The sequence below is a fragment of the Ammodytes marinus genome (assembly GCF_949987685.1).
Source record: "Ammodytes marinus genome assembly, chromosome: 7".
In the NCBI taxonomy this organism is placed as follows: Eukaryota; Metazoa; Chordata; class Actinopteri; order Uranoscopiformes; family Ammodytidae; genus Ammodytes; species Ammodytes marinus.
Window position 1 is genome coordinate 30,491,549 of NC_137211.1, and position 13,822 is coordinate 30,505,370.

At 40.8% G+C, this 13,822-nt stretch overlaps 1 protein-coding gene across 5 annotated transcripts in view; it reads right to left on the minus strand.

Annotated features, from left to right (window-relative positions):
* Nucleotides 1-13,822, minus strand: part of hdac7a (histone deacetylase 7a) — a 96,087-nt gene that overhangs the window by 9,127 nt on the left and 73,138 nt on the right. For all 5 annotated transcript variants that reach the window (XM_080031813.1, XM_080031812.1, XM_080031814.1 and 2 more), the window contains 9 exons: nt 11,906-12,125; nt 10,328-10,461; nt 9,786-9,906; nt 8,583-8,632; nt 7,422-7,529; nt 5,327-5,382; nt 5,001-5,088; nt 4,510-4,629; nt 4,058-4,155 (listed from right to left, as the gene is read on the minus strand). In XM_080031813.1, the coding sequence (XP_079887939.1) occupies nt 4,058-4,155; nt 4,510-4,629; nt 5,001-5,088; nt 5,327-5,382; nt 7,422-7,529; nt 8,583-8,632; nt 9,786-9,906; nt 10,328-10,461; nt 11,906-12,125 (995 nt within the window). The remainder of the gene's footprint in view (nt 1-4,057; nt 4,156-4,509; nt 4,630-5,000; nt 5,089-5,326; nt 5,383-7,421; nt 7,530-8,582; nt 8,633-9,785; nt 9,907-10,327; nt 10,462-11,905; nt 12,126-13,822) is intronic.

The following is a 13,822-nucleotide window of genomic DNA, read 5'->3' on the forward strand; positions in this document are numbered from 1 at the left end:
GATTGAAACGCAGGGTATATCCTCTCATAAAAACAAAAGCTGTCCCCGCAAAATACTGACCTGAAGTCTGCCTGTCTCTCATGTCAGGACAAAAGGAAACAGGTTGGTAGAAGTGAGTTTCTGCAGTGTACAGAAAAGTTTACCCAGGAATCAGGTACCCGACTCAAACCTCTTCTTTAAATTAGTTTTTATTTTTTTACAGAAACTGGGCAGCCATTCTGTTTAGTTTTAACGTGGTGAAGTGTCACCATCAGGGCTCCAGGCAGATTGAAACAAACAAAGAAGCTCTATTATTAGGTCCAGATCTGAATGTGCCTGCACCATACGACTGGCATTACGTGATAAATACTTTGATACTTTCAAGCAGTTTATTTTTTTTTCCTTTCCATTTAACTTGCGAAGGAGGCACATACCTCTCGACTGTCCCCTTAGATCGGATGACTCTGGAGACTGCTTCAACTCAATTTGTCATTAAATACTTTTCAAAATTTCTGTTTTAAATTTGACACAACAATTTCTGATACGTATTATATCATGATGTCAGGCTAGTGGAAGGTACACAGAGCTCAGACTTTCACCACTCTACTTGGAGAACACAAAACCCAAAATGTTAGGGTTGGTCTCTCACCATGAGAACCATAGCCTACAGCTAGCATTACCTCCTTCAGACGCTCGCAACCTTTTTAGCTTCTCAGTTCCGATGTTATGGAACAAACAGGGAGGGGGATACATTTGGATCTTAAATGATTAGCAGATGGATCCGCAAACATCAAATCTTTATGCAAATTAAAGCTTGAATCTCATCTTTTCTCTCCGGACTCTGGAGGTTACACATTTGAGAGAAGATGACTGTATGTGGTTATGAAACTGTCTCCATCGTACGGGAACAATCAGTGCCAACCCCCTGTGCACATTTCATGTACTGTTCCAACACCTGCACTTAAGCTTGCAGTGAATTCGGAGTGCTGGTCTAATTGGACATCGCAATCCAATTAACATTCAGTGCTATCTGCATGTATACAGGATCGCATATCGGAGTTTGCGTTCTGCGCTTGCTCGAGAATTCCCGCCAGGGATTTCAAAAGGAAGTGGAAGGAGACAACGTAATAAATAGTAGTGTTGTTGCCGGAAAGGAACCGGACGTGGCTCTATAACCACTTGTTGAAAGGGCTACAGCGCCACCTAGCGTAGCGGAGTTAGCCATGCTCCGGCCATTTAGCCGATTCTTTGAAAGGCCATGTATACTTAGTGACGCGGTCCGTTCGAGTGGCAAAATCGGTATATGTCTTAATCCAATCTAGTTGTGCCATGGAAACGCACTGACTGATACATAGCAGCTTTGTTTTTGACCCCATTGAGGATTTTACAATAGAAATGTATAGCTTCATTCCATCAAGCTGTATCCACCAATTTGATGCTTATCGATTCAAATGTCATTTTTTTTTAAGAGAGCTGCAGCATGAGACAAATAATCAACAAAAAGGACGGGCTTAAGCCCTTATTTATAAAGCTCACATTAATCCTTTGTTATCCGGTGTAGTAGTGACAAGACTTGCTGAAGGTGCCCACCTATTTGGTCATTTCTGTGTTAGTCTTAAGGTAATGGCCCATCCACCTTATGTGTGGTTTACATGTTTGAACTTGTGTGTTTGTGCTGCTTGAGTACTGTATAGAAACGTCATCAGCACGCTTGTGTGTGCCCATAGACACCCAACCCCCTTGCCACTGTCCCCTTTTCCAGTAAGCATGCGGTTGCCACTGTTTTCCTTGAGGTTGGATGCAGCAGACAACCAAAAAGGCTAAGCCCACACTTGAGTTTTATTGGAACCAAATACCCACCGATGACAATTATCTAACCCCACCGGCAGGAAGTGACGGCCTGCAAACTGTTAAACACAAGTTCTGGAGGCCTGGTTTACTAGAACGCTTCAGACGTGCTATGAAATGGAACGCACACCAGACACATGCTCTCCAAATGAAAAAAGGATTATTAGTTACCCAAGACGTATAGAGACAGTGCATGAAATAGGCCAAGCCCATTGTGGGGGAAACCGTTGAACACCATTCCATTCATTTGTATTGAAGGAGACCTGTCTTCTGCAAACAAACTTAATTAAAACGTAATCAAACATCCATTTAACAAAAAAACTTTACTTTCTTTAAAGCCACGACTCTTGTCTGTCTTTACGAGCTGTTTTTGTGAAAAATTATTGAGTAATTCTCAATATTGAGGTGTTTTTTCCCATCCGACCTGGCGAGGATGGGAAAAAGTATACGTGAGGGTTAGCCTACAGCAGAAGGCTAACATTAGAAAACTCCATACTCCATATGAAAACAAACGGGGATGCGACGGATATAAAAGCAAGAAGCAAGATCAAGGCGCAATGTTATGATGTAATAAATAAGTAAAAGTATGTCCCAATAGTATGCTTACTGCATCCTAACTAGATTATTTTTATCGTCGGATGTAGTAGGGGAGAGTGGGGTGAGATGTGCCACTTTTTACTCAAAGTGACTTTAAAGTGAGGCCTTGACAGTAAAGTCTCCAACTCAAATATGTACATATATTTCAGGGTGTTGTGCATCCCCGGCAACAATAACTTTGGATCTGAAATAAACTGTTTTAGAAATATAGCGTTCGGAAAAAAAATTGTCTTGTGGCACAACTTGCCCCCGGTGTGATGTAAGTTGTGCCACAAGAGAGAATACCATGGGGTAAATTGTGCCATTGATATATAGCTCATAAACTGTAATGCAAGACAAATCACTTGTCTTGCATTACAAGATTTACTTATTTAGGGTTTATTTAAAGTAAATATTTTACAAAGATTGATGGTCAATTTTCTTAAACAAGGCCTAGCAGATCTAATGGTTTTACCTGCAAAGCTCACAATGACAAAGTCACCATCATCATCTTTCTGGCCATCTGAACTCTCATCAGTGGTGTCGTTAAGTGGAATTGAGATGTCACTCTCTTCTGAGCTACTGTAAACAATCACTTTCTTTTGGTGGCCAGCGTATACAGCCATGCCACTGGCACAACTCTCAGAAATGTACTTTGCACTAGTTTCTCCGTGCTTGTGGAACCAACCTGGCATATGCGATTCCCCCTCCATTTCTGCCTTTAAATCAAGGCTCAAAACCCATCTGTACACCCTGGTTTTTCCTCCCCATTAACTATCTTACCTCTGCACTACTATCTTTGTTTATATGTGGTTGTCTGGGCTTTATGTCTTTTATTTTTGTTATTGTTATTTTACCTTCATTGTTTACCTACTGAATGCACTATGTTCAGCACTTTGGACAGTGCAAACTGTTATACATGTGCTTTTATAAATACATTTTACTTACTTACTTACTTATAACTCACCCCAGGCCCTCTGGCACAAATCACCCCAACCCCAGAATTTTGGATAATAAGCATGATGCAGCAGTTTAGGGCTGACATCGTGCTAACTATATAGACACAAAGTGTAGCATACTAAAGCACTAAAACATGTGTCAAATGTTTTCAAACGTGTCTATAATTGTTCAGACACAATAATCAAAAAACCTTGATCATGGACATTTCACTTTCAAAGGCAAAAAATTGTTTTTTGAGCTTAAATGTGCTTATATCTTATTCCTTGTGTCTCCCTTCTTTACAGGATGAGTCAAAGGGATGGCTCTTCTTCCAATTTCTTCTATGGTTTTCTAGAAACAAGGGGTGGCACAACTTCCCCACCGGCACAACTCACCCCACTCTCCCCTATGTAGAATAGAAAAAAGTGAGTATGCAATTCGGAATGCAGTGATAGTGTGTCACAGGCAGTGTTGAGCTGGTCAGAGGCTCAGCTTCAGTATATACCAAAATTAAAGATATTGTCTGATTACATCCAATGAATGTCCCTATCCTGCTCAATAGAAGCAATGCCACGGAGCATTGAAGACAACTCAAACACTCATTGTTGTTTTGTTTTTTTCCTTTTTAATATCAATAATGTCACTTCTATCTACTGTACAGTATATCTTTCTCCTTATCTTGTGAGTGTGTTGCAGACAGTAGCTTGTGTTGTACCTGAAAGCAGCCAGATACTCAGCGTCTCCCATGGGTGGCTCCAGACCCCCTGTCCACGCCACGTTCACGTTGAAGCCTTCACCAGCTCCAGAACCAACCTAAAGCCCAATAAATACATGTTGTTAGCCTCATAGCATAATAGCCTAAATCATATTTACTCTACTTTTACTCTACATCTACTCTATTCTACATCTACTCTACTCTACATCTACTTTTCGTTAGCCTAATAGTATAATTGCCTAAATCATATTTTAAGGGTTATAGAGTAGGGTAAAGTAGATTTAGAGTACAGTAGATGTAGAATAGAGTAGAGTAGATGTAGAGTAAAAGTAGAGTAGAGTAAATATGATTTAGGCAACTATGCTATGAGGCTAACAAATTGTGTTGCGTTTGACAATTGCATTGCAAATCATTGAGTGTCTTGTTCCCATGTCAGTATCCAGTCCATTCACCTCGGCTGCAGAGCCACTTCCTGGGAAGAAGTTCCCGTCGTCATAGCGATGGAGTGAGATGTAGAGAACGCTGGAGTCAGCGTAGAAGACTTCCTGAGTGCCGTTACCATGGTGAACATCCTAGCAACGGGATGAGACGAAGGAATATTAATATTATACAAATCAGGAGATGAATCCACTTTTGAATAGACAGACAGACAGACAGACACACAGACAGACAGACAGACAGACAGACAGACAGACAGACAGACAGACAGACTTTATTGATCCAGAAGAAAATTCTGACATCCAGTAGCAGCAAACATACGTAATAACAAAAAACAAAAAACAACCAAAAGAATAACTGTACAAAAACTTGAATAATTAAAATGACTCATGCAACAAGAGAAACACAAACATGAGACATGCTCCCAACACATCAGAGTATTACAGGAATACCACACCAACTTTCTCCAGTGTACATAGTGAATACATTAACAAAGCTGTCTCACCCAGTCCACTATGAGGATCTTACTGACGCTGAGTTTGTGTTGGAGCTGCTTGGCTGCTATGGCCACAGAGTTGAAGTAGCAGAAACCCCTGATGGAGAGAGAGAGAGAGAGAGAGAGAGAGAGAGAGAGAGAGAGAGAGAGAGAGCATGAGACACAAGTTAAGAGAGTGCAGGTTTTTTTTCCTCAAATGCGGACCACTGCTGTACCTGCTTGGCCACAGCCCCCCCCACACACAGACACACACACACACACAGACACACACACACACACACACACACACACACACACACACACACACACACACACACACACACACACACACTTACATTGGATTGGAGGGGTCTGCGTGATGCCCTGGCGGTCTGACCACAGCGAAGCCGTTCTGTTCAGAAGAAGACGTTATTAATGAGTGTTTCACTGGATATGAAGCATGTCCTGTTTACTGTAACTGTTCAAGCTTTTATACACATATGTCTATTATGGCACACATGAATAAAGACACATCCACACCAAGGCCATCATCCCAGAGCTGTCATTTACAAATGATTGACAGGTCCCTTACACAATGATAAACACTAGACCAGTTAATGTTTTCTGATTCACCTAAAGTTTATATGATTTGAAAATGTATTTACTTTGACTTCAGCCCCAGTATAAATGTGAAGAAAAATGGAGTAAACCACATCCACTAAAGGATTGCGCCTCTTTAGGGGTCGCTAAACCGGTGCAAATGACAGAAAAAAACAGCGTCCTATCCACAGACCACTCGCAAAGGGGGAAATGCAAGCAACTCGCTCTGAAATACCCTTGTGGAGCAGACAGCGCCCACGTTGCACCTCTCTCATTTGAATGTATTTAAATGAGGGAATATTCTACATCCAGTGCAAAACTTCTCTAGTCCTATGCAGATAAGCCTTGCTGCAAATAGCACCTTATCCTCAAAGGCCAGCGCTAATTGCAACAGGTCATTTTAGATGAGCAAATACCGCGTATTTAAAGCTTGTACTACATTTCACGCAAACGTGCTGTACTCCCCTTCTCTATGTCTCTCTGTCTCCCTCACTCTCTTAAACTCTTGTGAGATTTACATTATATTGAATTGATATCGAGTCATATTATGGGGGAATTCTACAGGAAGAGGGTTGTGTTCTTATATAGTTATGATGGTTGCTGCTTTATTAAAAACAATGTCACCGTATAAACCTGTGATCGGCCAGCCGTCAAACTTTGTGGGCGTGTTAGCGCCGGTACATACTTAGTGCAAACCCCTTAGTGGATACTGTGCTAAAACGGAGCAGATTGCGGAAGCTAATTTGTGGAGCTACTAGCGCACGCAATCCATTCTTAGTGAATGTGGCCCTTATTCTGTTGTCTTGCTTTATATAGTAGTGTATATATTTGATGTGATATTTAAAGTGCAGTGGTTGTGTACCACAAAGCAAGAGAATGTTATGATGCGATGTGACTGTAAAACCTTTGTTTGTGAAAGCCATTAATATTTGAAGTGGGTTAGTGGCCTGAAGGGTAAGGCACACTTCTTTGACAGATGCATTTCACCATTTGATGTTGTATTTCCAACCCGTATAGTTTTACATCCAGTAACAAAACACTGCCAGTGGTGGATACAAAGTCCAGAATGACTTGGATGTCTGGATAAACTGGATTGTTCTGCCTTTGAGCCCAAGGCTGGAGGCATTACACTATGTATTAAAGACCTACTTCACCGGTGGAACTATGAAGGTGTATTGAACTCTGAGATCCTATGTAAATGTGCAAAATTTTTAGGAATCCTAGCCTGACAAAAGGTAGAAAGAGTGTTTTATGGTGTCACTGTCTAACCCAACATTTTCCAATGTGTGACATCACACATGGTAGAATGTCAAGAACACTTTGAGGGATTTTTTCTTCAAAGTTTGCACAAATGTCGACTCTACTCAAAGATGAACTGGATAGATGTTGGAGGTCAAAGGTCAGAGGATCACTGCACCCTGGCATATTGTCAGCTAGCAGTGGCCTTGTACCATATTTGAGCTTCTTAGGAGCTTACTACACCTTCTGGCAAAATGACACCTGAATTGAATGAATCCAGGTCTGGATAGGGGGTGTTCCTACTGTTGGTTACATCATGACAGTAGATATATAAAACCTTACTACAACTGTTTTTGAATCATGGCATGCCTCATACGGCCTCTGCCGATGTGTCTTCACTTCTGGTGCACAATGGTTTGTGGGTCACAATCGACCAATTAGCATGCTGATTTCAACACTACAAATCTCAGCCGAATGTAGTAGGCCTCCGGGTATTGTTAAGCATACTAAATCCGAACCACAAGAATTGGGACATCCTAAACCTTTTTTTTCTACCATACTAAATAGCAGAAAGTATGGGGGATTGGAACAGGGCGTGTGTGTGTGTCTCACCTTCAGTTCTCTCTTAGCCACCCTGAAGGCCAGCTCCACCACGCTGCCCGCCGCCATGCGTGCCGCTGTGGACGTGTGTGACTCGTTCCAGGTGGTGTCATTATCAACCTGTCAATCAACAGACACATCATTCAGGCAGAACTTAAACAATGGCTCAAATCAAATCAACAGTGCTCACACAATTAATTTACAACTGGTTTATTGTCTGATCATGCTGCCTTTGCTATGCTCCATGTATATATATATATTTGACTATCATTATATTGCTGCTCTGTACTCCATTGTATACTGCATTTTGATTCTTTTGATTATCAGTTTTTCCCTCATCAGTATTTGATCTTGTTTCTGTCTTTGTTTAGTGTTTTAGTTGTTTTTAAAAAGCCTCCTGTGGACAGGTGTTGAAAACTAGCATTTATGCTAACACACTGAAAACAATGCATCTGGTTCGTCCAATGATATTGTCATGTCCATGTCAAATAAAATCTACAATACAATACATACTGACTCAACGCGGGAATCATTTATAACACCCGTTGTATGAAGCCTGGACTGTCTAAAACAATAAGAGAAAAGCCTTTTTAAAAGGCTTTCGTAAGGCACAGATGTCCAAACGTTAAGATGACGGTGACTCAACGCTAACAAATGTCAGTATTAATCTCCCGTCTCGAGGCCAGATCCATGTTGCTGCTCATTTTCCTTTTCCATTGTGTTTTTCTCCTCTGTTTGTTCACAAAAACTGGCATGGCCGTCCATCTGGCCGAGGACGCTGAAATCCGAGGCATTTCTTTTATCCCTGCTCACATGGACATGCTGTTCTCATTAGTCTGACTTGTCATGGTCGGACACGGACTGTCAGGCCAACCCTTATCACTGGGCCCAGCCAACTCTCTTTTCCGCTTTAATATCCTCTCTCTCTCTCTCTCTCTCTCTCTCTCTCTCTCTCTCTCTCTCTCTCTCGCTTGACTTTCTTGCGTTGCTTTGAAACCATATCGTCTTTCAATCAACTCAGTGATTATGTCGTATTGTATAGCTTTCATTAGGAGCCATGGAAAATTACAGTACGATCAAAAATAGAGTGTGTGTGTGTGTGTGTGTGTGTGTGTGTGTGTGTGTGTGTGTGTGTGTGTGTGTGTGTGTGTGTGTGAGTGTATCCTCTCTTACCCCTACACCTCCACACGGTAACATCACAAACATCCTTTGAGAGAGGATTCCTGAGGAAACAGACACATAACAAAATACTTTACTTTATATTTTGACAGTTTCAATCAATTTCATTTTAGTAAAGTCATTACTGTATTCCAAGACAGCTGATGAAAAGAAAAGCCTGTGAGCTGACCCAACGTGTTCCATGCAACAAGGATCATCATAGCATCAGAGAAACCTGAAGACATGACTCATCCACTATGTTAGGTGTTTTCATCACATGTTTATGGTAAATGGTAAATGGACTTGACTTTATATTGCGCTTTTTAGCCGATTTTCTCAGCCCCAAAGCGCTTGACAATTCTTACCACATTCTCCCATTCATACACACACTCATACACCGATGGCAGTAGCTGCCATGCAAGGCGCGCTCTGAACCATCGGGAGCAATGTGGGGTTCAGTGTCTTGCCCAGGGACACTTCGACATGTGGCAGGTAGGCGGGGGATCGAACCTACAACCCTGCACTCCAGAGGACGATCTCCCTACCCATTGCGCCACTGCCACGCCCTGCTTTCATTTCTTCTTATCAAAGGGATGGTTCTGTATTTTTTAAGTAGGGTTGTATATGGCACTTATGCATAGTAATTCGTATACATATATATATATATATATATGTACATATATATATATATATATATATATATATACATATATATATATATATATATATATATACATATATATATATATATATATACATATACATATATATATATATATATATACATATATATATATATATATATATATATATATATATATATATATATATATATATATATATATATATATATATATATACATATATACATATATATATATATATATATATATATATATATATATATATATATATATATAGCCTCCTGTATCTAAAAATGAAACATATCCACTGCACTTTTAACAATAATTTAAAGTAAATCCAATTGAGACCGGAGACTGTTTTAATTCCCACGTTACCATTCACACACACATTCATACACCGATAGCAGGCTAACTATCGACATTCACATGAGGTAAGGTGGGTGAAGTGTCTTGCCCAGGGACACAACAACCATGACACAAGTGGCAGGGCTGGGATCGAACTGCCAACCATTCGATCATTTGCCGACCCGCTCTACCACCTGAGCCACAGTCGCCTCAATGAGGTGTAGCATACCGGCCAGTTTGCGGTTGTCCAGTTTGAGTCTGTTGAGTGGGTTGGTGCCGTAGAGCAGGACATGGCGCTCTGTGTGCACCGACTGAAGCTCCTCCAGGGTGGCTTTACGACCACGGATAGTCTGCAAGGAATAACAACGTGTGATGCAGTACAAAGACACAACAGAGACATTCAATAACATAATAATCATCATATGCACATGGATAATGTTTTTAATATGTAAAGTTTTACAAATACAGACGGACATGTTACATTCTGCTCCAACAGCATCTCATGCATCTGGAACACTCTTTTTGTTTTAATCAGACAAAATAAAATACAATTTTGGTTGGATCAAAATAATATATAATTTAAAAAGCGTTTGAAGATTAAACTCTGATGAGAAATAAGAAGTGTCTAGACAAATTGGCTAATCAATGTGTGAGTGTGCGTGAGTGTGCGTGTGTGTGTGTGTGTGTGTTTGTGGTGTATGTTTATGGTGTATGTGTGTGGTGTGTGCGTGTCTGTCTGTCTGTCTGTCTGTGTGTGTGTGTGCATTGTACCTCACACTGTCCCCTCAGGCCTCTCTCCTGTAGTCTGGACCAGATGCTCTGTATCCTCCCAGCATGCTCTGGGTGACTGCTGTTGTCTCCACATGTACACTGGTGCTTCAGCATCTGAGAGTCATACACCAAGCCTGCACACACACACACACACACACACACACACACACACACACACACACACACACACACACACACACACACACACACACACACACACACACACACACACACACACACACACACACACACACACACACACACACACACACACACACACACACACACACACACACACACACACACACACACACACACACACACACACACACACACACAGAACAGAATTGATCTCAAGTATGGTAAAAAAATATTTATTATGTCCCAATTCCTCTGTTCAGATTTAGCATGCTTAAAATTACCCGGATGCCCTACTACATCCAGTTGCGGTTTTAAGTGTTGAAATCAGCATGCTATTTTTGCAATCCAGTGCGCTCCTGAAGTGGTATCACAATCATGTACATTGTACATGTTTCATGTATTTAAAAATGAAACATATCCACTGCATCCGTGGGAATCATCAATACGAGACTCATTTCACCTTATATTAAAGGTTCAGTAAGCAGAATGGTTCTTTTAGCTAACTTCCTGTCAGTTACTGCAGTTAGCATTCCCCTCGCTCGTCCCTACGTCACCACATTAATGCACTGCGGTCTTCAAGCAGCGAGTTATCTAGCATCATCTCAGATCCATAAGTGTGATGAAACATGATAAAAACCATCAAAACAGACATTGGGAAGGATTTTTACCTGCTCCGCCATTGTAGGCACATACACATTCCCCCATCTGTCGCTCTGCACGTGCACCGGCAGTGAGACAATGAGTGAGACGGGTGTTCGCTTTGTAGCGTTCTCTCTTGTGATTGGATATTAATTTCGCCTTCGAAAAGTTTATTTGCCGATTACATGCAGAGCGGGTGACTGAGAGATCGGCTTTATGAAACGAGCACACTATATAAGTGATCACTGTATGAATAAAGAGTGATTTAACACTTATATTAACATAAATAAATCGCTTACCTTTAAAGTTGTGCTGTGTTAGATTTTCAATTTAAAAACGTTTATTTTTTGTCCACAAAAACATTCTATTTAAACTTGACTGTGACATGAATAGACTTTAAACCTCTACTATATGGCCCCATTGGCGCCAGAATCAAGCAGGCACTCAGGAGGCATGATGACATCGGAAATGTCTCACTAGCTACAAACATAACAACAGAAACACGCTTTGGATAACTATTTCAGCTACATTATTTAGACATGGCAAAGCAGTCAATACAAGAGACAACAACTTCCTGTTACATTACTAGATTATGTACACCCCTACTCCATTTTTCCAAGTAAAAAAAAAGTAATTATTTCATATATCTTCCGTGTACATTTTTACGCAGTACAGCTTTAAAATATGATGTGTGTGTGTGTGTGTGTGTGTGTGTGTGTGTGTGTGTGTGTGTGTGTGTGTGTGTGTGTGTGTGTGTGTGTGTGTGTGTGTGTGTGTGTGTGTGTGTGTGTGACTGACCAGTGGTGAAGCGTGGCTTGCTGCTTGGGTCTTGTGGGGCCAGGCTGAGGGGGTTGCTGTCAGGCAGGGTGAGGCAGGTAGAGGCTGGGGAGGACTGTGCTCGGGACAGGGGCCGGTGCACACTCAGCCCTCCAGCAGCACCACGCAGCATGGGCACAGCCAGGGTCTCCATCTGTCTGTGCAGCTGCTGCAACTGCTTCTGCTGCTCCCAGAGCAAGGACTACAGGAGGGAGAGGAGCAAGTCAAACAAATGAAATCAAGTCAAAAAGGTGTCATTGGCTTTAACAAACAGAATCCATGGGTGCTTCGGTGGTGTAGTGGATAGAGCGTGTACCATATTGGCTCTGGCCTTCGTTGCAGTGGTCGCGGGTTCAAATCTGACCCGTGGACCTTTACTGCAGGTCATCCCCCCTCTCTCTCTCTGTCTGCCTCCCTATTTCAACTCTGTACTGTCTAATAAAGCTTAAAAAATGCCAAAAAATTCATTCCAAACAGTTTTTACTAAGGTGTGGAAAACCATGCTTGATATTGTTGGATGATACATACAGTAACTGCTTGATTCATGAACTCTGCTGCTGTTCGTCTTTTGATTTGATTTAACTTTACTGCTGCTTTGTCATTAATACTGACAGACGTTAAGGCCATCACCTTTAAGGTAGGATTTCTTCCTTGTCTTTGTGTTTTCTTTTGTATTCTGTTCGTTTGTTTGTTGTTAGTGTATCGTGTGTATGTGACTTTGTTTTTTTGTAAATCCTACACATAAAAACAAGACAAAGTTAAGCAATATATCAGTAAGTGTGGAACAGAAACTGCAGTGTGTACTTATTTTTCTTCTATACCGGTGGGGAATAGCAGTGGATATTGGACACTTGGAGTTCCATTGCCACACATATGGTTTGCAGCTGTACATCCCTCTACCTCTCACTCACTAATATTCTAGGCGTATATCACTTCAGTTTAATGTCAATGCAATGTAAGAGTTCAACATATTAGTGTCTAAAGTTCTAGTAGAACATCATTTGGATACAGCTTTTGGAATTGTTTTCAATGTTATGGACAGGTCTAAAAAATTTATTTTCAGCCAAAATTAGACAATTAACAACATATAAAGAAATCCTTCTGCTATAACCTTCAGAATAGTGCTAAACATAATGATGGAAAGTTTAGTTGATGTTGGTGCTTTAGGAGTTGAGATGTTTGGTTCAGAGTATTGAAAAAAACTAATGTTGAGATAATGTCCGTTAAAGATGGTTGTATAGGAGAAATATACAGACAGAAAAAGACAAGGTTTACTCAAATAAACTCCTCAATGTACATTCTGGACCTTTGATTATTAATCCTAGTATGAAAGAAAAGACATGGTATGCAAGAAAAAGAAATGCCAAAATCTCAAAATCTACAACTGCTTGAAAAAAATATGTTTGGTCGCTGTGTCTCGCCTTAAAGATATGACATCTTGTTTTCAGCTAAGCTTTGAAAACATGGTTGAAACCTTTGTGTCAATGCCTGCATTCCAAATCACATACTTTTTCTTTTTACTATACTACATACCAGAGTATGCTGGTTTGCATACTGCAAAATGCAATTGGATGTCTTAGGCTATCCGGGTATTTTTGGCATATTGCATTTGACATGCATGTAATGGGACATCCTAAATCTTTTTTCTGGCATACTAAATAGTATTGAAGTATGAGTATTGGAATGCAGCCAATATTGAGTTGAGTCCTAAGTATTGTTGTTGTGATGTATTATCCTGTTAATGCTGCTGTACCTCAGACTAAAGCCTGACTTCTGACTATGTGCTTTGTCCAATCAGTGACCTGCACAATTGAATCTGAACGAGTAATAGCTCAGGTTACAATACATGCACCCTGTCATCATAATGCTGAACGACCACTGGGATGTAATGAGTGGCCA